The 26,219-nt window shown below is 37.8% G+C and overlaps 1 protein-coding gene across 1 annotated transcript in view; it reads right to left on the reverse strand.

The window, feature by feature from the left end:
• Nucleotides 1-1,148: 1,148 nt before the first annotated feature.
• CEP128 (centrosomal protein 128) overlaps nucleotides 1,149-26,219 on the reverse strand; it is a 140,504-nt gene continuing 115,433 nt past the window's right edge. Inside the window, exon 22 of the mRNA XM_061463739.1 lies at nucleotides 1,149-1,726. Coding sequence (XP_061319723.1) covers nucleotides 1,685-1,726 — 42 coding nt within the window. The 3' untranslated portion in view covers nucleotides 1,149-1,684. The remainder of the gene's footprint in view (nucleotides 1,727-26,219) is intronic.

A 26,219-nucleotide genomic window follows, 5' to 3' on the forward strand; every position in this document is an offset into this window, starting at 1 on the left:
GTTCACATTTAAAGTCTCTTTAAAAAAGGGATACAAAAATATTTTATTGTACATGGAAATCAGACACAAGTTTTGCAGAAGGGCTGTGGTAAAGACCTTAGATCTTTCTGACTGAAAGCCTTTCATCTTTAAAATCCTAACATTGGACAAGTCTGTCTCTTTGAGCCAACCTCAGAATAGATGAGCTTGAACACAACAAAGAAAACAAAAAACCCTGAGGAAAATCAGAATTTTGTGAACTATTCTGCAAAAATAACTAGTCTTTACAGCACATCCAGAAACCTGTCAGAAATGAACACCACTGGCTTACACATTGCACAAGCAGGATGCATTTACAGACATAGTTCTTAACATATGATCAACGGAAAGCTATATCTGAGTACTTAGTGAACTTCAGATTTGGCTCAAATATTATATAACAGATGAAGAGGGGAAGAAAGAAAAGGACAAAGGTAAATGAGAAGGAAAAAATAGTATGAAGAAATTTATACTTCAATACACCTACTCTAAGTTTACTGTTCAGAGCCATTTCCCTATTACAAATGCACATGTACCAAAAGGGATTTTTCTAGTGCTCATGGGTATAACAGACCGGTTCCTCCTACTGCTAAACACGTAGCTACAGCCAAACCATATATAATACATAGATTAAAATTTCACTACATTCAGTGTTCTTAAACCACCAGTAATTGGAGTTAGCTGCTAATATTTTTTAAAGGGCTACTAAGAACAAAAAAAAACAATTCCAGCAAGTTTCTTCCATTTCATACCTCAACCAATGTATGAATCAGTCTTCAAAACTTTACATTTTTCTCCAGGACCAATTCTCTCAGCTGAGAAAAGAAAATCACTCTTCCACTAGTGATGTTCTTCCTTTTCTAATGAATTATTTTCTAGCTCATACAAAGCTAACGAATGAGGGTGATAAAGAGAACTTGAAAGATTAACAGCATTCAGCTGTAGTGCCAGTACATGGCATAGTGCCACACCCTAGCTGTGCTAATTGAAGTGAATGTAAGGTGGGAAAGACCAACCAGTATAAGATGAGTCTGAGTTTTGTTTGATAATGCTTCTTTCCAACAGCATCTGTTCTGCAGATGTTATAAAAAAAATAAAATAAAAAAGCAAAACCTAGAAGCAGTCTCAAATAAATTCACTCAGTAAAGTCTTCTTTATTCACAGAACATGTATGGTGTGAGAAGCTGAGCTGAAAGCTTTCTTCACAGTCTTTTGCCAGCAGGCCTTCTCACCACCCTGAGAGAATGCTGGGTATTTTGAGCAATAAGAAGAACTGCAATTAGAAATATAAGAGATATGTAGACTTTCAGTGTATATCTTCACCATCAACTTTCAAATCAGGCGTCTGGTCCTTCTGCCTCTTGAGCCTGTTGACCCAGCAGTAACTATACTGTGATCTTGAAAGATGGTTTGCTACCAGCCAAGAATCCACTGTAGTTGCTAGCTCATCTCTCAGCAGTGTCAGATTATGGTTGAACTTGTGGAGACTAACAATGATCACACAAAAGAAAAATGCTCATTAACAAGTTTGTAGACACTTACTGGTGTCTATGATGGTATGTAGCTCCAAGCTACTCTTTCGTTTGGAATGACTTCTTTGATGGATAATGCATACAGTTTACTGGAATCTGATCACAAAAACTATCTTTTCTTTGTGCTCTTCTTTCTAATTATTGCATTCATTTTGTCTTCTTCCAAATTGTAATGTCTTTAGAGAAGGGACCGAAATTTACATGTCTGTAGAGTATTTGCAGTTTCTCATGTGTGGAACACATAGAATCAGAATGGCTAGGGTTGGAAGGGATCTTAAAGATCATCTAGTTCTAACACACCTGCCATGGGCAGGGACACCTTCCACCAGACCAGGTTGCTCAAAGCCCCATCTAACTTGGCCTTGAACACTTCCAGGGATGGACCATCCACAGCTTTTTGGGGCAACCTGTGCCAGTGCCTCACCACACTCATAGTGAAGAATTTCTTCCTCATACCTAATCTAAATCTATCCCCTTGTCCTGTTCCTACAAGCCCTCATCCAAAGCCCCTCAGCAGCTTTCTCATCAGCCCATTTAGGCACTAGAAGCTACTCTAAGGTTCCAGAAGCCCTCTCTTCACCAGGCTGAACAAGCCCAACTCTCTCAGCCTTTTCCAGCATTTACTCAAATTGCCTTATTTGTATAATAAATGAAAAAAAAAAAAGAAACTGATTAAGTGAAACTAGGAAGGAAATAACAAGAATTTTTGTGTGGGAGAATAATAAAATGAAAATGAATGGAATAAAATCAAACACAAACTATTCAGAAACATGCATAACTTTTCTGAAGACATCATCATGTGTCCTTTCCTTGTGGGAATTTTCTAGGCTATGAACTTCAGTGCATGTGGGGATATTGATGCTTATATGCCCTCTGGGGTCATCTGGTAGTACAACAGCTTTATCTAACTATCTATCAAATGAACTAGATCAGATGAAATTTTCCATTCAGAAATAATGAAACTTGAGATATTCCCATCTCCACCACTCATTTCTATCCAGTGGTATAGTATAATTTCACTACTGTTGGCACAATTATTTCTGGTATCACATTTTAAACTAAATTAGGGAAATGATCCTGCTTCAAACTAACCCAGCAGAAAAGAAGGGCTTTTTTCAGGCCTTGATCCAGTTTACTACATGGTCTCACAAAGACTTGTGCCAGCAAAACTGAGAAGGAAGTGCCAATGATAGCGACAAAGTAGGGCAGTGGGTGCTTGGGTTCTTGTCCCATGGGGCATGGCCTTCTAGAATGAACTGAGCTTTTTAGAAACTTATTTTAACATTTGGACAGCACTCAAGTTTCAGTGGGAGCAACCACTGAGCTTTTTTAAGCACCTGGAAGCAGCAGACAAATGATGCAACACATTTTCCTGATAGATAACCATAGACAAGACTAAATATTAACTTTTTCTGTTGGGAGCTAATCCAAAAAGCAAGCAGCAAAATCCATTTCAACTTATGGTCATTATGTTAGATGTTTTATTCTATGTCTTCATTTCATTCAACATCTCTTTTCTTCCATTTAAGAGTTTCTATATTGCAAAAGGTCTATTGTCTGTCTAATTCAAGAGGCTTTTTTCAGAAACTCTGGAGAACAAATAACACCTTCATGTGTTCTCCCTGTCAGAAGTCAAGCAGAGTTTTAAGGCTGCGCAACTATCCTTCTCCTGCCTCCAACTCCCCATATTATCAATAGTCTTCAGTATGCAGGGTAACACAGTCAATTATTGTGAAATGAGGGTAGAGAAAGGGATCTGCTCCATTTCATTCAGGACGTTACATCAGTTTGTGCTAATCTGTTCACTGGAAATCCATGATTCAGGAAAGCCTTTACAAAGGTGAAATGTTTCACACACGGAAAGCTTATCTTATCTTCACTGCTCTTCCAAACTTTGTACTATGTTCCAAGAAGTATTGATTTTTTATTTATTTTTACATTACTGGAATAGATTCAAAAGACTTATATTCTGAACACCGAAAGAGGTCAAGGTCTTATATTTCATCTGGGAAAACCTGGAATGTCCCAACATTTCATAGTACTCACTTATCACTTTCATGAGGCCAGGGCCATATTTAACAAACATGGAGCCTGGTATAGAGCAAGCAATAGAGGAAGATACTTGTAAAGTTCGAGGCAAGGAAGTATGGAAACTAAACCGAATATGTAATGTTATGTTGTTGGGTACTGTAAAATCATTTTCTTTGCTTCTGATAGCTTGGAGAAGGGCAACTTTTAGAGGGTATTACAACTACAGATTCATAACAGTAAAGTTGGTAACACAGAAAGGAATGTAATAAGTCTCCAAAATCAGAAATAAAGTAATAAAAAGGCAAGAAAGATCTTCTGAGGTCTATATTCAAATTTGCAAAGAAACAAACAACTAGCTCATCTGGCTTCACTACAAAATAAAGAGTGTTTCACAACTCACTAATCATTTTAAAGTAATTGCGTCAATTAAAAATCAATATTTAGAAGTGTAGTTCAAAAGTGACATATATTTTAATTCTAAAATTGGAAATAAGAAATAAATCTTCCAAATCCTCCATTCTTCCTGAAGTACTTTTTTTTCTTTTCCATCCACCTTTCTACACTAGAGAGTCCTGTGCAGTTGCATGGATGGCACAAGTAGCAAGGGTTTAAACATAATGCTGTATATCGAGAGTTGTATCAAAGCTTCCTTATCATTCCTACACTGTACTCTGTGCTCCTTAACCTTCAGCGTGGCTCAAGACAAAACCTGTAGATGCAAAACTGAATAATGGATCCAAGGGATTTTTAAATTTTCTCTATAAAAAGTTTAATGTACTTCACAACATTGGTAATAAAGCAAAACTCTAAATCTCTTCATTTTAAATGCTTTTAAAAGTAGACAACACATCCCACAGTATTTATGCCAGAATGAACAGGAATGTACATAAGAAACCACTGAAAATCCAAAATAATAATTGGTGGTTTCCATTTCCTGGATAAATAAGCCACGAAAGATAAAGTGGGTCCAGATAGCTTTTTCTCATATAAAGATCAACTACTGAAAAGAGGGAAACTAAAAATAAAAATAAATACTGGAAGCTGAATATGCTGAGGACTTATGAAAAAAATAATGTAGAGGTCAGGTTGTTATAAGCACTTGCTGTATAAAAATTTCCTGTTGTATTATAATTTCCTATTATTTCTACAACTGGGACACGTGAAGTAATATGCCAGAGGTTACAAAAAATCAGTGACTAAGCTAGGAGCAGAAGCAAAGTATTCAATTCTGCACCCCTCTTTTTAATCAGTAGATAGCACAACCATATTTAAGAACTAGGTCTGTGCAAATACATCTCCCAATAAACATTTTTCATTGGCTGTCTTTTTACAATGCACCATAATTTAACATAGACTAGGTAATATTTTCTCCTATACAGCCATGTCAAGTGGTGTGGTTACTAGAAATATGCTTCCTTCCTCTGCACCCCTTCCTTCTTTTTGCTTTGTTCTGTCCTATAGACACCTACTCAGACAGCAGCTTCCTCCCAGATCTTGGGATGGTAACCATTTATTTGATTCTCAGAACAAACTAGTAGCACACATAAGTAAAGACTTAAGAAGGGCCAAAATTAAGCCAGCATGACTTAAGAGAAGGATAAAGTCGGCGCCCTCCAGAAAATTCAAATGCTGGCATGTTAAGTGAAAAAAACATAGTAAGCCAAGCCAAAAAGAAAAAAAAAGAATGTATGGGATGAAACTTGCAAAAGACACAAGAAACTAATAATAAGCCACCAGCAATTTCTGTTCACCCCAAAGTTCTAAGGGAACTCAAGATTAAATAAAGAAGAACTAATTATGGTATGCTGCTTCTTGTCTAAAATTGCTTTGGTACTAGAAGACAGCCAACATGATGCCATTTTTTATTCTTTCTTCAGAAGTTCCAAAGAGACTCAAGGAAGACCAAGCAATGCGCCACATAACTCCGTGGGTACATTAGTGGAAATTATTCTACATCATAAAATTATTGGATGTATGGATAAATATGAATAGTGAAGAGACAATGATTTGTTTCTTGGGTGTTTTGTAAAGAAAAGTTGACCTCCCAAATTTATTTAATTTCTCCAAACAAGCAATTAAGAATGTAGACAAGGAGTGCCTTGTAGACAAGGAGTACCTTGTCTACAAGGTCAAGGAGACCTTGATATGGTCTCCTTGTAAATCCAAAAGGCATTCAGTTATGTTTCTCACCCAAAGACTCTTAAATAATCTAAACATTGTTGGAATGTCTTTGGATGGATACAGAATTTTTGAAGAAGTTTCAAAGATCACAAACAGATCCTAAAAATAAAAACCCAGTGGAATCTCATAGCATTCTGTGCTGAGACCTGAGGTCCTTCTTCCCATACGCTCTATTTCTCACTGCCTACTAGAGTTGCTGCTGTGCTTGCCACACTCTTAATTGCCAATGCCCCTGCAAGCAGGAACGGCTAAAAGTAGCTGAAGAAGGCTGTGAGTAGAAGTGGGAGGACACAGTGCACAAGGACAGTTCCCAGCATCCTGTCTCGGCAGCAGCTGCAGTAATTGTATCTCTTTCCAAAGAAAGGGTCAAGACTCCCGAGTTTTCATTATTCCACTTTGATGGCTTCTGTTTAGACTATCAGTTCTTTGCATCACATTCTCTCTCAGAAGCCTGTACCAGTGCTAGCATAAAGGGGCCTTGACGCTTGCAATAAAAATTAAGTCTGGTAGTTATAGCCCTTCTCAGTCTTGACTTCTGTCCTTTTACTAATTGTATCTGGGTAGGGTCCTTCAGATCCTGTTCTGCTGCTCTTCACAGCATTCCAGGCTGGGAAAGTGAAATGAGTGATCTGGCAGCAGGTTTAAGGCAAAAACAAGGAAGAATGTTTTCACTCAACACATTATCAAAATGGGGAATTCATTGCTACATGCTGTGAGCACGGAATAAACTAAAAGGTTCAGGAAATAGACTAATGGAAAGTAGGTCTATTATCATGGCTAAAAGTGCTCTGGATGCAGTTTCTAAACTGCCACTTGAGGAAAAACATAGTTCACTCAATACATTCCTCTCTAAGAATCATCTGCTGGACAGTATCATAGGCAGGCTGGTAAGCTACATGGATTACTGGTCAGACAAGGTATGGCTGTTCACATGTTCTTACACTAGTATTTCTGCAGTTGACGTCTTTAACTCTTGTCAGTGGCAAAAGGAGATGAAGGATGGATTGACTAGTAAAGTAACCTTTGGTAGAACACAATTAGAAAGTTTTGGATGCCATTATAAATGTCAGTCATTAATGTCTTATTAAACTGGGCACTCCTAGTTAGAGTGCTAGAGGGGTTAAACTGACAGATCCGTACTGAACTGACTAGTATCTGCAAGGTGCAGGTGAAAGCAAGGAAGCTAAGATTACTTTTGCAGCAAATCTGGCTGCATTAGTAAATAAAGCTGTTCCTTCGTTAAAAGACATGAAAGTTCCAAATACAGACACATTACCTGTACTTTTTCTCCTAATGTTAAAAACACACTAACCTTTTATTTTCCTTTGGCTAAATATTAGGAAAAATCATTAGAAACTATTAATTTATTATATTAGTGTTTAGCATATGGACTGTAATACTCTCCTGAGGTCTCTGCCAGTACCAGGACTCACTGCAGTCACAGCATGACACAGACCTTTGCAAGGCCAGTACTGCTCTACAAAGGTTACAGCGTAGGAAGGCACATAGTGTACAGAAGATGAGAAGACAGAGAAGCAGACAGACAAAATATTTTTTGTGAGCTTCATATTTAAAGAGTCAATTATTCTCACCATGGCAGATGTGCACTGTTGCTGCCTGTGAATATTCAGGAAGAAATGAAGTGGTATTCAAGAATGGACTCTGATCAGTCCTGTCAATGTCTGGGTAAACATGAACAACATTTTAGGTAAGTGATATTAAAGACATGATAAATCTGAGATATTCAGCATAGGTTCTTCTTCCCTCAACTGGAGTTCATTGGTAAGCACAAGCAGATCCCTCCCTACAGAATACATAATTATATATGTGAAACTCGCATGTCACTGGAGACCCTAGGCCATATCTTACATGAGAGTGAAAACTTCAAAACAGGGACATGCTGAAGACTTTTGCCAGCATCAGAAGACAGTTCTCCATTAGGGAAGCCAAAGGAAATCTAGAAAAAAAGAACCCAAAGGAAATTGGCGTCTTGCCTTTTAGATGGAAGGCATTAAAAAATAAACTTCAGACAATGGTTCTAACAACTCCCAAGAGATTTTTACCAGCCAAGTAACAATTTTCAGTCACAGCTCAAAACTGTGCCTGCAGCTCTAAAATGTCATTATGGAGCACTGGCTAATACTAAAGCAAAGACAACTGCATTTGCCTCTGCAGCACTGAATCCTGCAACAATGGAAGCAGACACTGTCGTACAGATTCCACGACATTATGGACTCCTTTCCATTATAGGGTGTAAAACAATGCAAATCAAACACAGTGCTCATAAGCAGGATGTGTTGTACCATCTACACAGTAAAAGCTATTTTCAGCTTCTGAGCTTCGTTACAACTATTGTTTCTGCTGTGAGCTTAGGTACTACATAAAGTAATGGAGGTTGACCTACCATTACAGAAATCAAATTGTAATACTGTTTAAATCTTCTCCATACAAAGAAAGTGAAGAGGAAAGACTGGTCTCCACACTCTTGCATCTTAAAAATAATGTAGCTGGAGACCAAAAGCTGTAACTCAAGACAACTCTCTCTGGCAACAAATCTAACTCACTGAAGATCTTTTAAAAAGTATCCTTTTTCCAGTTTTCTTTAACTACATATTGGGCAAAGTATTCATAAATATTACAAACTAAATCATGTTTAATATCAGACATCTGCAGTGAAGTTAGAGTGGATTTTGAATTCACTTTGAATGAAGAAATTGTTCAAAGTTCAAGAGATATTGAAAGTTCTTTTCTCTATAGCTACAAAGTAAAGCTTCTTATGTTTTCTATAAACACAAAGTGACACCACTCTTTACAAACTGTAAATGACATTTCAGCTTTTTGGAAGAAGTAAAAGCATCAGCTGCTGCCTCAACACTAACAACTGTGTTTGCAAGTGCCAGCTGTAGACTTCCATGCTCTCCATGTGCATAGAATAGATATCACACCGGGTTCTGACGCTGGTCCTATATTTTGACATACAACCAACAGTTAATGGGGTGGGCAATTAGGGATCCTGTGATGGAAGTAGCTCTTAAGCTGTTGTTGAATAGTGCTCAGGACCAGGTTTTAAATCTTTACAATTAAAGAATTGCAGGGTCAGCCTTAGTACACTTAGATTCAGTATCCATAAACCAGAAAAAAAAAAAAAAAGTCCAATTAGAAAAAACTGCATAGCTGCATTCTCCTTCAAAATGAGAAACAGATAAGACCAAGATTGTTTCTTTTTAAAATAGATAAAAGGAACATCTAACAGTTAAATCCTTTCAAGCAACATGGTGTCTACCTAAAGGTGCCCTACTAGAGGCACATGGTGAATGTATACTATCTATTAGTAGGTCTTATGACGAAACAAAATTATACCAACATGGGTAAGCAGGAAGATGACATACATAATCAGTAAATTCAGAAACCTAAAATGCTATGTAAAACAAAACTAACAAAAAGTCTTTAACCCATGAGTTAACTTCAAAAATAACACACAAAACCAGCATGATAGTGACGTAAACTCTGGAAAACACTTTCAAAAAACTAAAAAAACCTTGGAGTCAAATGGCTACACTTTTGCGTAGCCACTTGCTTAATAAGATGTTGGTACCTATGAATGGGAAGGTGATGTGTTTGATGTCAAGTAGTCCAGTGGAGAACTAAGGATCAGTAAAGGACAAGTTGATAGGGTCTGTAATGGAAAATAAAACTGATAAACACATGGATAAATCTGATATCCTAGGGAAATATAGGGATAACTTTGGTAAAGGAAGTCATGGGCATGTTCTTCTACTTTGCTTCCAGTATCCCAAAACCTTTTTAATTTGCCCATCCCCCAGGTGGTAGTCATAACCTGACCCACCTCAATTCCTCAACTTTCTAATCCTTTCCCCTCTTAGCAAGCATTTGTATTTTTTTTTTGTAGGAGTAAGTATAGAGACATATGAGTTCTCTGCACAACTCAGAAAACATTTATACAAAATACAAACTCACCTTGACAAACATAATTTAGAAACAAATCAACTCTTTTTCTCTCCAACTTCTAACAAAGGGTGGAGCTAAGCTGAACTGATACTGGTTATCCTGCCTGTTACAGATAAACTCTAGGGCTTATACATGCACTTAAATTACCTGCCTTGTGCAAAAGACATCCATCTGAAAGGCTGTCTGGTTGCTTAGTGCAGACATGTATTATTTACTATTTGACTGTGTTCTGTGGGGCCAAACTTCATGGAATGCCACTTAAATGTTGCCTGCCCCAAGGGAGCACTGGCTTTCTCTCCACAAGGAATAGGACTGGCAAAATCCTCAATTAAAAGTCTGTTTGAAAAGAGTTAATATTTCACTAACACACAGTTTCTAACTTCAGATCATTAAAGGAAGAATATGGATCTGAAAATAATCCAGCTTTGCAGAAAAATACTTTCATTTTTCACTCTGAAGGCTCTGGTGCTCTGTTCGAATACCAAAACCATTGCTCTGTTTCTTATAAAAACCAGCAAAACTAGATTTACCAGACATTGTATTCATCTAGATGGTCTCAATTTTAAGATGATTGAAAAGTTATTTGCATTCAAGTGCAATTCTGAACACTAAAGAGCAGGTATCCTCAGTTGGCATGATCTGAATACAGGCAGGATGCTCTCACCATCTGTCAGGCTTTGAATGTCATATTCATTTCCCAGATGCTTTTAGGCACTGGGAGGGCACCTCTGGGCCAAAGGCTTAGCAGGAATTGTATTCTGTTGTTTAGCTGGCTGACTGGTTTCCTTATTACTTCTCTCTTCAGATGGCTGTTTCTAATTTAAGCCATATGTACCCATTTTTAAAACCACCTTCAGGTTCCTCCTCAAAACTGCTCCATAATGCAGACAAAACCTGTCATTTATACTATGGTATAAATGTAACCCAGAGTTTATAACTATATTCAGAACACTACAAACCATAAATAACAAAGATTTGCTAATTTTATGTAACACATGTAAAGTCAACTGTACCAATTCTCAACTGAGTCATCTAGCCTAACGAATTATTCGTTTCACTAGAAATATTAGTTCTTTAGAGATGTGAATTTTTTTACAGAGGTAAATTTTTCAAAACCATAAAATTAATATGAATGCTAATAGTATAGCGTAAGTTGAAAGAACTGAAACTGTGATATGTCTGAATTGAAGAAAATTTCAAGTTCAAGCATAGAACCATAGAATCATAGAATAGTTAGGGCTGGAGAGGACCTTAAGATTATCTAGTTCCAACCCCCTGACATGGGCAGGAAGGCTGCACCCTAGACTATGTCACACAAGGCTTTGTCCTACCTGGCATTGTGAAGTTTTTAGGATGGTCAAAACTTGAAAAAGAGCTAAAAGTCTTGTAATTTGACTATAGATTCTAGCTGTAGCATGAAATATTGAATTTCATGTTACTGTTATGGGACTTCTAAAATCCCGCCTGCATGATCAAAGAACCCTGTGCACTAAATCCTGCACATGAGCATTGTCAGGGTTCCATTCTTATTGACTTACAAGAATAAAAAGGCTAGAAATTGAAAGCAACTTCAAAGGCACAAGAACAGGGGATGTAGACAAGATAAAGAAAGATAGTCCTAGTTGACTGTGCTTCCTGAATTTAATGGTAATTTTGCAATGGACTTGACTGGGACAAGATTACAACCATGGTTTATATATGGCATCTAGAAACTGAACTTTGATACCTTCATGTCTTGCCTTCCTTTTGATTGCAAAGCGTTAATTTAGGTGATGTCTAACGTCTAAGCAATTTTGTTCTGCTTCTTACCTAGATTTGTTAGATTTCTCTCCCTTCTTTTCAAATGTCAATTTTCTTCCAGTATTGCAGAAAAAAAAAAAAAAACACTAGTGTGTATTTAAAATGTTTGCCAACAGAAATACCTTAATAAAGAATTTACATGAAAGTACAAGCTCAAGAACTGCCTAATCAGTTTGAATTAAGCACATCAGGTTTTGTTCATTCAACTGGAAAACTAACATTTGCTCAGCTTGGCAACTCTTCGTGTTTACTGGTGTCTGAACTTAATGTACAGATCTCTCCAGCATAATGTTTGTTCAGCACCTGTGCAAGCATCCACTGCTTGGTTAGATTAAGCTGACAAAATTCCAAAGGTGTTTGGCATTCCCAAAGAAGCTGTTAACAAAAAAAAAAATTAAAAAATCTTTAATGCTTGGAAAAATCCTGTTTTCTTCTGTTTCAGATTCTCAGCTCTGGAAATTGGTATGTTTCTATTTTCGGTGAGGTTTTGACCCATACTAATTTTTATTTTAATGTATGTCATTTAATATGAACAATTCAATTAATAAAAGTTGCATTTCTTTTACCAGCAACTCAATAGGTTAGGGCAAAGTTATCCTACTCACAAAGGAAACTCAGACAAGCTTTAAGTTAGACTGCTTTGTAGGCAGCTCTGGTATGGAAGTACAAATCTTGACAAGCTATATATCCTGGATAAACTGAGTCATGTCATGCAGGCTAGCAAAGCATTGTCTTTTTCTTTTATTTAGAGAATATCTGAAGAACACTGGCTTGTTTCAGGAGCATGAAAAGGACTATTTTAATACACACAGCAGTGAAGTTTTCATTTCCAGGGACAACTTTTGTTCTTTCTCACAAAGCTTTCAATGAACAACCTGCAAACTGCTTTGACCTATTAGTCATAAAATTGCATTATCTCTTACCTGTTTGCCAGTAAATGAAATTTTGTTTGCAGTGTTTCCTTATATCTCAACCTATTTGTCATTTCACACTTTTAGGAAGACAAAAAAGAATCTAAATGTTCTTTTCCCTCTTCCTAGTAAAATAAACATTTCTTCCTAATGTCATCTCAGTGTTTTCAGCATGCTCTGTTTGTTCTTTAACTGAGATTATGCTGTCTTGGACTACATATTATCTTTAATCTCTTCCTCCTCTCCCTTTTATTCAACTTCAATATTCCCTGTTTGGTTTTTTTTTTCTTAGCTCTGATACTCTTAACTCCCTTTTTCTGTCACTGATAAAGTGAAATTTTTCCTACCTGTTGTCTCACATATTTGTTCTTGGCATTAGCAAGGACTCCTCACTTCGATACAATTGTTTCCACCTCAATTTCTCTCCTAGAGCTGCCAACTGGCTATTATTTCTATAGCAAGCAGAACAACACAGAAATACAAGATGATATATGTATGCAGAACAGACATTTTTCTTAGATGACCAAGCTGAATTTCTACACAACTCCATCCTCTCACGTTTTCTGTCTTCTCTCTTTCAGCACCATTTCCTTACTCTGTATTTGATGAATTTCGTAGTCTCCTCAACCAGTCTTTAGCTGACATCTCTCCAACAGTTCTGCTGCTCAAAAATTTCTGGCTCGCTTCATTCTTTCTGTTCTGTTTCATACAGGTTCTGATACTCATTCCTCAGTGTTTGATAGATTTATCTTGTTTGCTGGACATCCATCCATGCATCCATCCATCCCATTGTCATTTTTGCAGCGACGCTTTATCAGCAAATAGCTTGAGGATAGCAGATGCCCTTGGTTTTGGCAGCAGTCCTCTACTCCATACAGAGATGGAGAAGCAGATGAGATTGCACTGAATAAGGTAGGATATGTTCCAGTCGTAAGATCCAAATGATGCTGTCTTATGGTGTAACATAATCTGAAACTTCAATGGAAAAATATTTGGCAGAACTCTAGCTGTGATAACGGAAATGAAATATGAGCCTTCAGTGTGATAAAAGAAGTATGACCACAGAATTTCAACAAGTAAATAAAGACTGTAGGAATTGATTTGTATTATGGTCTCTACACAGACAGCATCAAACTTCTGATACTTATTATTTTCATTCAGGTAGTTTGTAATTGAATAGTACCACACATCTGTGAAGATGGAAGTAGTATTCAAGAAAAAGGTAAATATTGCCAGTTACTTTAAATGAAGAACTGCTCATAAGCAGAGCAGCTGAAACTCCCCTAAATCACACAAGCTATGTATACATTAGCAAGCAATACAAAAGGATCTGTAGATCAACGCATTTGGTTCTAAGACTCCTACATCTCAGTTGTCTGCTTTGCCAGATCAGATTCATTTTTGGTCAGCTAGAATGAAAGCGGTCATGAATATGGCTTGAAGCTGTCTGAAAGCCCAGTTCTTGGTGCTGGTGAATCTTAGGGTCTGATGAGCATTTGTCATGCTGGAGTGAAACTTCTAATTTAATTTCTACTGACTGAAGCCTTGCTCTTATGCACCAAAACTGCTAACTGACCTAATATTTAGCAAATTTAAATCTCTAGCAAATTTTATTCAATTTACTTTGAGCAATGGAGTTTTGATATAAGTTGTGGTCAGACACAATTATCTTAAAAGAAAACATCCATCTTTCAACATCTAGACTCTTGAACAAGCACAAATGGAAGAAAATACTAAAAGAACTATTTGTAATTCCGACAACAATATTGAAAATCTGGGTTTTTTATTTTTAAAGACTGGCGCAAATCAGCTGGCTGAGCATCTGAGAGAATTTTAAGGTATGTAAAACTTATTTCACTTTAACAACCAACAGAAAACCCAAGGAGGTAGTTATGCTAGTTAGCATCTTGTTAAATCCTCATCCCCTAGCTCTGATGCTGTTTGTCTTTTGCTCACTCTGAAGCCTTGTTTCTGATAGCTTTGGAATATTTATCCTCATTCACTCACAGATGATAGTCCACTTTGAGGCACATAAGGCAATTTATATATGAATACAGAAAAAGTCAGTGACATTTAACAGCAATAGCTCCACTTACACAGTCCCTGCAGAAAAGCAGTTCAGTTGGAAGCAGCGTGGAAAAGGCAATGCAATCATCATGGTATTTGAAATTACTCACAATATTGTGTAACCCAATTAGGTTACACGATATTGGAAAATAAATGTTTTTATAAGGCACTGTTTTAGACAAAGGTGGGTAAGAAATGTTTTATGCAAGATAAAGATCATAATTGGAATTACCAGTGATTCTTTGCTTTTGTCTTTTTGAACCAGCATAAATTGTATTCCTCCTCACAGCTTTTTCTTTTTTCTGCCAGGATGTGTGCCAATGGAAAATCTGATCAAACTTCAAAAACAAATAGTTTTGTGTGGCTGTTAGTGATATTCACTGGCTTTTTTCTTTTTTTTTTTTAAGAAAACTTTGTGAAATTTTGGGAGCCAAAAGGTAATCATTATTTTTTAAAAGTTCTAATTAAGATGTCAGACCAGGAAGTGGAATGAATTTAGAAGCCCATGTAATTTGATTGTGTTGGCCTATTTAGATAAATCGCTTTGGAAAGACAAATAAACCAGCTACTTAAAATGTCCAAGAGTCCCAGGCTTCGTTCCAGTGTTTCAAGCAATAGCTGAAGCAACAGTCTTTTGTAACTAATAGCCAATCCAACGATAGACATCCAAGTGTCAAAGTCTGATACAAAGAATGATACAAGTGCCTGGATCACCGTCACTAATAGAATAAACAGTACACAGTGTTATTTAAGCACAAATGCCCAGCTTTTTTTCCCGTTTCAGCTGCAGACCTTTGGAGACCTACATTAAGGGAAATAAACACCTAAAGTTTGAAACATCTGAAGCTGAGACAGCATCCTACATAAACCCCTGGGATTATTTGGGTTTGTTTAGTTAGTGTGATTTCCGATCAGTAGATGTTCTAAATATGTATGACAAACCCAGGATTTAGAACTCATTAATACTGTGCTGTCAGTAACCTGAGACTCTAAAATCCATAATACTTTTCCTGAAAATTCAAAATAGGGTCTAACCCTTTTATATATGTATAGCCAGTTTACCAGTTTGCCCCACAATGAACTTTACACTCTATTGCCTTTTCCTTTTATCAGCAGGGAGTGTCAAGTCTGGAAAGGGTTAGAAAAGTGTGTTTGATTTCCACAGGAAGTAGCTTGGTACTTTCTTGTCCTTGCACCCACTGTTGTAGAGTGAATTTAGACTGAACAGCTCTCACAAGAGGAGGCAGATGAGCTTCTTGGCACTCTATCCCAATGACACACTTTTGGTGTTCTCAGAGCAGTTTTTCTTCCCTGATCCTTGACTTTATCTGCTGCTCCTATGCAAAGGGTAGCATTTAAGTGCTCAGTAGTGCTTTAGCTTCACTTGTGGTTTGGGATTTTTGTGTCATTGATTCCAACACATTTTTTCTTACACTGTGCATCTCGTGACACAACCAAGGCTCAGTTTCAGGGGCTTAGAAGGGGAATTGTGAAGTTGCCAGAACAGATGAAACAAACCTTTCTTTTTGAGCTGGGGGCACAGGAAACACAGTAGGGCTCTGTGGAGCTTTGGCATAGCAGCAGGGGCGTGCTGTCTCCCCAGGTCCCTTTCCTGTTCCCAGGCTGTACTGTGGATTATGCTCTGAACTCCCTCCAGGGTAGCGGGACACCCCAACTACTGTCATGCCAGGCAGCACCAAGGAGGATAAGAAAGGTATTTGGTCTTGGACAGACCTTGGTCATTCCCTTGTTTTGTTTTGAGTTTTGGTGGTTTGTGTGGTTTTCTGTTGTTGCTGTTGTGAAGAGGCTTGGGGGGAAGAATATGTTCCTAGCTGGAAGGTGAAAAAAAGTTAGAAACAATTTTGCATGTCTTTGCAGCTAATGTACCTGCTCTAATGCTGCCTGGACATCTTACCGGGAGGAACAACTTACACCCAGTTTCCTTCCCTCTCATTTGCAGTGAAACAAAGTTACATTGAAATTTAACCTAGTGTTCTTCCCTGCCTTTCTTCAAAGATAACAGGGAGAAAAAGGCAATAGGATCTGAGAAAGATACTACAACCATTAATTTTATGCTGGCAAGTGAAGTCCTAAATCAACCCAACTTCCAATTCATTAATCAGGTTTAAAGCAACAGGAACAGAGTGTTATGGCACAAAACCAGAATAATCCCAAAGCCTTGGAGAACTGCAGTTCACACGACGGGCATGTATAGGAGCTCCCAGCCAGGGCAGCCGGCAAATTATGTGAAACATTAGAGACAGGGTAGCCCCTGGCAAGCTCAATTTCCCCAGTGTGTTATTTTATATGATTAAAATTAAATTCTTCAGATTTCTTTTTTTTTTCTTAAAGGTGAAGAAGACTGGGAGCAGGACTGATGTTTCCTGACAGCTGTAACCAGTCACGGACTCCAGCCTTTTGAAGTACTTTTTCATTCTATGACTTACGCATTTTCTCTCAAGGTCTTCCTGTGTTGATTTACTCCCAATTCCTCTAATTGATATCTAATTCTTCTCTATGCTTGGCATGGATATGCCCCCAGTTGCTCAGTTAAGTGGACTTGAAATTAGCAATGCAAAATTTACAGCAGTAATTCAAGTCTCTTGCCAGTTCTCTTTAAAAAAATTTAAAGTGGACAGTAGAAAAACACCTTACGTTTTCTGATGAAAACAGTGACACTGCACTCCTTTCTGCTTAGCCTACTAACAAAAGCAACTTGTTAGGCTGCTTAATATCATTTTTAGTACAGATAAAGAACTTTACCCATAAATACCTTAAGTAGATTACTACAGAGTCTTACAGTTAAAGCAAGGAGACTTGGGACCAGGACTCTTCCTGGTTTAGCCACAAGCTTCTAGCTTTACTTTGGTCAAGGCAACTTACATACCTGGAAATCAGCAAGGAAGTTATAAGTGGGTATCACTCCTTACCTACCACAAGAAATGAGAGGACAGATTTAATTGCAGATTTGGCATGCAGGAAGGAAAGCTACAGAAACAGTGTTTTACTATAACACTTTGCAGAAGTACCAGATCACTGAGGTTACTCACTATGTGAGGAGCCAATATTTTACAAAATTATTCTTGTGCATAATACTGATTATTTTATTTATCAACCCTCTTCAATGCATCCACAGTATTTGGCGTGTGGCATTAAAACGTAATATATAATAATTAAAACCTCATCAAATGCACAATAGAGAAGGCAAGTAAACACTAAACAGAGTAATGGAGCATTGAAAAGTAGGCTTTTACATCTCAATCCCCATGTAACTTCCAGCATCCTGCTGGGACATTGTTTCAGTACTGAAACAGATGGAAGAACAGGCCCTCTTGAATCACCCACATCAGTCCTTCTGGCACCATGGAGGATACTGCTGTCAGCACTGACTTTACTGAACAGCCCCTCCCTGCGATACCCACTCTACTGCCTGTAGCATAGACACTGTTAGCAGTAGGCCAAGGCTCCAGTGTTCACAGGAATCATTAAGGAAAAACTCTCCTATACTCCACAAAACAATGGACTTCCCCAGAACTGCTGTTTGAAAAAGTTTGATTCTTCAGGATTAGGCAAGGATGAAAACACTTCCAGATAGGCAGAGGTTTAAGGCTGGGATTATTTAAGAGCCCAGCTGTGTGCAGCAAGAGCTGGTATTCTGCAGATCAAATTTTGTGTATGCTTGAACAATACTGTAGATGTATGGTAGGTTGGCCTTACACCATAGTATCTCCCAAAGGGCAATGCCTTCCATGTTAGAGCAGTCTGTTGAGATCCAACAAAGACTACATGCACTTTGAATTCCAGTATAAAACAACAATCCAATACAAAATAGCAATCTTCAACTGTTAATAAAAAGACACAGGTGGGTTTAGCCTAGGCTACTTTGAGGGAACAGGGGACACTGTTCCTCTCCAGCTTCATTCAGAAACTGAAGAAAGCAGTTTTGCTAGGCCCTGGGTGACTTCTGCCCATTCATTCCCTTGAGCATCTAAAGGAGCTACTCTCGTTTACTTTCTTTGCTTATCTTATCTGTTCAGCAGAACAGCCCTGGCTCCTCAGAAGAAAAGGTATTCTCTTGAGACTATGATGTGCCTAAGGGACAGATCTCCATCAGAAGTCACGGGATCTCTGGTTTACACACTGTCTTCCATGTGCCACAGAATAAAGCCAGAAGGATCCAACCACTCTCCAGTAATAAACAACTCCAATAAATCTTTCTTCTTGTGAAAAAAAGTTCCTACTCAGATGGGATCCTTGCTGCTTTCAACATATCAGGCAGCCACAGCAGAGACTGACCAGGAAAGAAACCACTTGAATCTTTTCTTTTCTACACTCATTTCAGAAAAGCATATTTTATGATAAAAGTATTCAGGAAAAAAACTCTCTTTAAATATAGTAAGAATGAGGTCCTTTGCAAGGGGCATATTCAAAAGGGTGACTATAGGCACAGTGCGTGGTTAAGTAGCAGAACTCTTTGCTGAAAGATCTTATGAATGCTAGAAGTTTATACAGGTTCAAAAAGTGTCAGCACAAATTTATGTAAACAAAAAGAAACCTCAAGGCTATTATTGAAAAACAAGACTATTACCACAGGTTAAGAAATCATGAAACAAAAATTGTTAGATCCTAGAAAAATACCCTTAAAACTCCATGATATATTTGCAAATTTTTCAGTACTATTCCTTGATATCTGGACACAGGATTCTAGATTAAATGAAACTTTTGTTTGAAATAGTACCGCTGTTCCGGGGTTTACATTCCCAAAAGAGTATTGCCTTACTTTGCATTCAGGTACTTTATAGCAGAGCATTTGAACTGATCTCTGTTCCTGCCAATAAATGCAAGATGAAAGTTGGCTACATCAGGAGTTACTGCCAGCCAGTGCCAGCTGTAGTCATAGCATCAAGATACTTCAAGCTAGCAGTAATGGGACATGCAGAATAGCTGGACCTGAGCAAGAAAGGTTTCCTTCATTAATCTAAGCAGAAAGATCCCAAAGGAGCTGCAACATATAACTTCCACTGGATTATCAAGACGTTTCCTTACCAGATGGATTATGTGCTTGTTAAACCAGGATGTGAAATCAAGAAGGAAAAAAAATTCTCTAATCAGATTGTGACTAACTGCCTTCTGGTAGAAGAGGAGTAGCAGGCTCCTCTTCTACCAGATGCTGCAGCTGAGAACAGGAGGCAGGAAGAAGAATTAGGGGCCAGAATAGAATGGCTGGCAGGGAACAAACAGGAACAAGCAAATGAATAAAGACGGACACGTGCATATAAATAATCCTGCTGAGCAGGAGACTCAGTGTACTGAGAACCTGAGGTAAAGGGTAGTACAGGAATTCCAAAAAAGAAAGAGCTTGAAGACATGGCATAATTGGGCCTTGAGTCAATTAGGGATGGAAGGTGGATCATCATAAACAATCAACCCAGAGCAAATTCCCCCTCCAAGACTGCAAAGATTTTAAGCAGGAGAAAAGAGGCATCAAATGATGCACAGTCCCTCCTAAGTCCCAAGGAATGTTTATTTCCATCACCTCTCAGGCCTGACTATTTATCTGTCTGTTCCTTCATCTCTGCAAATGCCCTATTTTCACCTCTTGTTGAGCTCTCTCACACTCAGTGCCCCACCCCAAGTACTGAAAACTTCTCTGCTAAAACACCTTCAGTTAGGCCTTGGAGAAGTCATGTTCCTGCCTTTCCCCATAGGTTCCTCACCCCATCGGTCTCTTTTTAAAGAAACATGACAATAAACTCAAACAAGTAAAAGAAATGTGACCCATTGCACGGGGATTACAAAACAAAAGGATTTGGGAAATGGAAAGCTGCATGTGCCCCGAGGGTAAGATCAACAGATGAAAAGCCAGGAGAGAAACTCTCAGAAACTCTGAAAACATCACCAAAACCTTGCCATAAAATCTGAAACCTAGTCTAACTTGATTTCTGCTGGTAATTTTGTTATGTCTGTATTCAGTGAATGTCTTAACGGTTGAGCTTATTGTATTTCTATCGCAAAACAGAGTTTACAATAAACTAAGAGAAATAACACTGATTTTCTAGACAGGGTAGATGTGGGAAGAAGTTTTGGAACCAACTTTTAGCAAAGACGTAGTATCGTTTGTTCCGAGGGACTGTAAGAAAACCATAAGCAGCACCGATCTCTACCACTGTTGTTGGTTGCAGAAGCCTATGCTACATTTTATATAATATTACCTGTTTGGAAATTTACCATAAAATTGACTATTAACTGGCTTGCACATTGCCATAGACAGACTGATTTGGAATTCTTGTCTCCTGAGACAAAATCCAAATTTTGCTTTTCAGTATTGTCCATTGTTCTTATTCAACAGTTCTCGGAAATCTTTCACAGACCCAATCTTGTTCTCTGGCTTAGTTGCTACCTGAATTTGAGGCACCAAGAGGTACACAGGACCAGGGAAGAAACACCGCTTTACACTTCAGTGGGTTCCTGTCTTATAAAACAAGCATAAGGTGAGGTCCACACTAACTGACCTAGGGCCAGCTGGAGCTTCTATCTGAGGGCACAACAAACGCATTTTCCTGAAACTACCACTAAAATTCCTGTTAAAACAATTTGCCCACTCTTTGTATCAGTCCACCTTCTTTAATCATTGAAAAATGTCTGTAATGGAGTGCATAGCCCAATGCATCAGAGATGTTGATTGACACAGTTATCCTGTCTTCTGGAGAACTAGTAGTGTTTACAGTAGTGGTTTTCAGGCAGCCTTTTCCAGACAGTATTTGCTGCTTTTTCAATTCTATCTAAGAATCACATATTCTTAAGGTAGCAAAGGAGACTGGAATAAACTTCTTTGCTTCACTTGTAAAAGAGCCTGTAGGTTATTCGTCTGCCATCATGAGAGCTCTGTTGTTAGGGGATGCACCCCAAGCTGAAAATCTCTATTAGCAGCTGTAGGCTGGTACCTTCTTCAAAAACAATGAAGGGATGCTTCATTACTTCAGACAGCACATTAGGCCATAACACCATGCTACAGTATAGTATAGTTCCACTAGTATAATTCTGCCCCAGTTAATGCTGATCCCCATCCAAAACTTCCAGTAGTTCTGAAATACCTTTCTTCCACACCTACTGGCTGCTGGGAGAATTCTACAACCCATTCTTTAGGAAACATGAGTTGAACCAAACCAATACTAAATCTGCATATACACTTCTATTGTCAAAATATTTTTAAAGGCACCTATGGTATTCTTTTTGTGGCACTTAATACAAGGGGATCCCAGTTCCCAAGTTCTTTAGTAATGCAAAACCCATATAATAAGATGCTCCTGGCTTCCTTTTCTTTTTCTTTTTTTTTTGTGGAAAATGTACGATAATTTAGAAGTTACACTGTATATGGAGGACACTTACCACTTTTTTATTTATTCTTAATTATTTTAAAAATTCTGGCAAAACCCAATATCTTGGAGTTGAAGCTGCTCTTTGTTCCACTGCAAAGTAAAAACACCAGCCAACATACATTACATAAACCAAAAAAAATAAAACCAAAACCAAAACTAATTTGATCTGTGCTTGAAATTTGACCTTCAAAAGCAATGGGAAGATACTGAAAATAATAGTTTGTTTGGGTAGTGGGTTTTTTTCTCTCTTTTTAAAACCACTTGAAAACATGTTCATACTCACACATTACCATACAAATTCATCTTAGGGAAAACAGCATAAGAAACCTAAGCAGTTCTGGAATTAAGGAAACCAGGTTTCCTATGGCTCTGTGCCTTACTGTGGAAATGCAACACACTGTGGCTGGTGTCACTGCCAGAATTTGGGGTTTTTCAATAATGGGACGATCTACATGGCACGACACCTGCTGGCATCAGATGGGATCAAAAAATGTGGACCAACAGATACAATTATAGATTTTATTATAGATTGTGTATATTATATAGTTTTATTACAATTACAGATTGATAACTACATCAATAGCCCTATGCTTCAGAAATCAGTTCTGTAAGACACAGAGAAATTACATATCTACGTAAGGTATAGAATGTGTTCTGAGGTCACTTGTTGCTCAGGTTCTCTATTGTATTTCCCTGCCCTGATCAGTTTTGGACTAATCTATCCTTCCTCCCACAGGGAATAACCATGCAAAAAATTGCAATACTTATATGAAATAAGAACTCCATACCCCAGTGAAATGCTAGGGGGTAGAAAATGTATATATAACAAATTAAATTGGAATTTGATCAGAACTTCAAGGTTAAATCATGGAAACTAGCAAAAACTGTTGAGAAGTCTATCACAAGTGCCGCCCAAAATCCTTACACTTTTTTATGCCTTTTCTTTCTTTTTTTTTTAATAATCTCAGCTGAAAGCTATTACAGCTTAATGGGTTTTAGACCAACCCACCCCTAAAGCCCCAGAACACAGGATTAGTAGTGGGCTAGCAGTAGCCAAAAATCCAATGAAAAGATATAATTAGTTAATATCAGTTACTAAATGTTATTTTAAATGTTTGGGTTTTCTTAATGCAAGAATGTATCCAACATATATTTCTGTGAAACATCTGCCACAATAAAATATAAAACATTCACAGTAAAATTTGTCCTTGATGCTGTTTCTGTGGCTCCAGTGAAAATTCCTATTCATGTACTACTTCTATGTATGAAAACTGGTTCATTATTTCTGTTGACATAGTTACATGACACTGTCAAGTGTCAGCTGCCTTTTCAACCTTACTGACATAGTCTCAGAGGTAAAGCTAGAACCGATATGCTGATGTGTATTGGGTTTGCATGGCGAGTTTGGTAGTGGGGAAGCTACAGCGATGGCTCCTGCAAGAAGCTACTACAAGCTTCCCCCATGTCTCATAGAGCTAATGCTGGCTGGCTCCAAGACAGACCTGCTGCTGGCCAAGGCTGGGCGCATCTGTGATGGTGGTAGTGTCTTTGGGATAAGATGTGTAAGAAGAGGAAAAACCTGCAGCACCAGAAGACAGGAGTGAGAATATGTGAGAGAAACAGCTCTGCAGACAAGAAGATCAATGAACAAATGGTTTGAGAATGGAAAAAGATGTTTGCCCTAAACAACTGCTGATTGCAAAACTACATAAAAGACATGCAAAGCCTCTTAACTCTGAAAGGCAAGGGAATATGTAATTGGGGAGAACTGAATTAGTAAAATAATTACAGGCTTTTGATAAGTGATTTCTCAGGATAAAAAGAAAATGTTGTTTGGCCATCTCATTGTGAGAAACCAGAATAAGAAAACTTTTTTATATGGAACGATGCAACACATCATTATTTCATTTTCGTTCTGTTTTAGTTTGTATTTTAAAATATAATGCAAGCCTTTGCTTTTCCATTAAATGCTTCCATAGAAATTTAGCTCTATGGAACTTCCCAGCATCAATGCTTTTTGTTCCATTAAATACTGCAATGGCTCAATATGTTTACATCTTTAACTGCTTCCCATTCCCCTGACTTCAGTGGTGTCTTTTATTTAAGTTAATAAAGAACTTACCCTGGAATCCAGATGAAGTACACATGGATAGACCCCACCCTGTGGGTGGATATAGTGAATCCCACCTGATTTGTGCCTATAATGCAGGCATATGCACCTACGGTAGCTATCTGGTTTCTTTTTTTACTAAATGGAGATCTAGTCAATATATTTAGAGTAGTTTGCTGCAATTCATTTGATCAAACCCTGGTGTTTACTTTGGGGTGAGATGAACAATGCCACAGATCCCAGGTACCCTCTTGCCAAAGACAGGTTAGTTTAGATGGAGGCATGTGATCTGTCCAAACCCACGTTCAGTCAAATGAATCTTACTCTCATGAGAAGCGATAGGCACAACAGCCTTGTCCCATTCAAGAACACCTCTGGAAACACTCTTGGCTGATGTAAAGATCCACCCCTATTGTAATACTATACTGTGTTGCCAGATAATTTCTTTTTGGTCCATAATGGTAAACAGATCTTTACCTAAATAAGTGTTTTAAGCACACAGTTTTGAAGACTACTGATTCACTCCATGAAACTATCATCCTAGTTTTTAAACAAATTTTACAGTAGAAGAAAGAAAACAAATAAAAAATCCTACAGCGCATTATTGTTCTTGGAGGCAGCCCAAAAAGCAAAATCGGACAACACAAATCCAAACCAAACATCTACATTTCACAAAAAACAAAAAATATCAAGGCAAATTAATACAGATGCTATGCACTGCTTGGAAAAACAATTTGCTACTTTACAAAAATGACAACATTTCATATTACACTTTAAATTACGAGTACAGCTAGCAACTTTGATCCTGCAAAGGTACTATCTCCTGAGATGCAACAAATATATGTGACCAACCCTGCTTTCAGGAATAGCTTAGTGTAAGTCCCTAGTCAGCAAAATGTAAAGAAGTTTGATATTTCTGTTACAGCCTCATTGGCTAGCATCTTATATTTTCATTGCAAAAAGTAGGTTCAAATGTTAACATTAAATTAACATATGAGCTTTCAAGATAAAGCCTTAACCAAACTTAAACATACCTGCACACTCTGTGTCAAGCAATCAGTTTGCAGCAACACACTCTTAGCACAATAGACAGCTGCCATATACTCTGTGCCCTAATCACTTATCATGATCTCAGCACTCAATTCTGATTGGTAGTTATGCTTTATAAATAAGATTTTATTCTGGCTTCATATTAGTATAAATCAGACATACGCATTCCAAAATAAATGTGGCCACACAACAGTAAAGCTGGTGTGACGCACGAGTCAGACCTCATGCATGTAACTGAGTACCACAGACTTCACAGGTTGATGAGGACCTGTGCTTTGGAGTAACATGGTAAGCTTCTCCTTCTCACTTCTAAAATGCTTTGCTCCTAAACCTGCAAGAGCTGTTCTGAAAATGCAAATTGTAGACATAGTTTTATGTACATCCATGTGATTCACGGAAAGTAATAGTCAAGCAGATAGGCTGGACTTGATGATCTTAAGGATTCTGTATTTTTTCTAATTCATAATTCTCAAGACAGCTGTGCTAGTTTCATAAATAAAATTACAAAGTAGGGTGAAAAAATATTTCTCCTCTCTTCTCAAACTCAGCACAAAATTGTAACTCTACTTGATATTAGAGACAAGGCCTCTACTAGCTTTACTGTAGTCAGGATCTCCAACCAGAAAGGATTTTTTGACCAGTAAAGTTTTACAGCATATAAACATGTTTATGCCAATGTCTATAAGAAAGATAAGTAACTATGTGAACAGACTATACATGACCTCTACATGAACACAACTTTACATTTCAAAAATCAAGTTTGTAGGCAACTGCAATAGTTCCGGTTCCTACAATGTCAGCTTCAATATGTTGCATTTTTCCGGTGCATTTTATAGGAAAGGAAGTAGCAGCATGTTTATATGTCCACACAGAATCAAATTTATAATAAAGGATAAATATGATGAAAAATTAACAAAGAAAAGTCAGATACACATTTTTTCACACAGTTGTCACTAAAACACTGCTGAGAGTTGAGCTTATATGCGAATGTGTCAGGGAGCCTGCTATGTTAAATCAGGAGCTGGAATCCTTGCTTAGCTACAGGCAAAAATCTTTCAGGGACTTTATGTCAGGAAATAATTGCATGTTGAGGAATTTCATTCCAATATGCCTATCTCCATTACATGAACAGGTTCAACAAGGCAACAAGGTATTAAATCTACCTTTCTGA

Source organism: Pezoporus flaviventris, unplaced genomic scaffold, assembly GCF_033815535.1.
Source record: "Pezoporus flaviventris isolate CSIRO_AGI_PZ_B2104156 unplaced genomic scaffold, CSIRO_AGI_Pfla_v1 ptg000036l, whole genome shotgun sequence".
Lineage (NCBI taxonomy): Eukaryota > Metazoa > Chordata > Aves > Psittaciformes > Psittacidae > Pezoporus > Pezoporus flaviventris.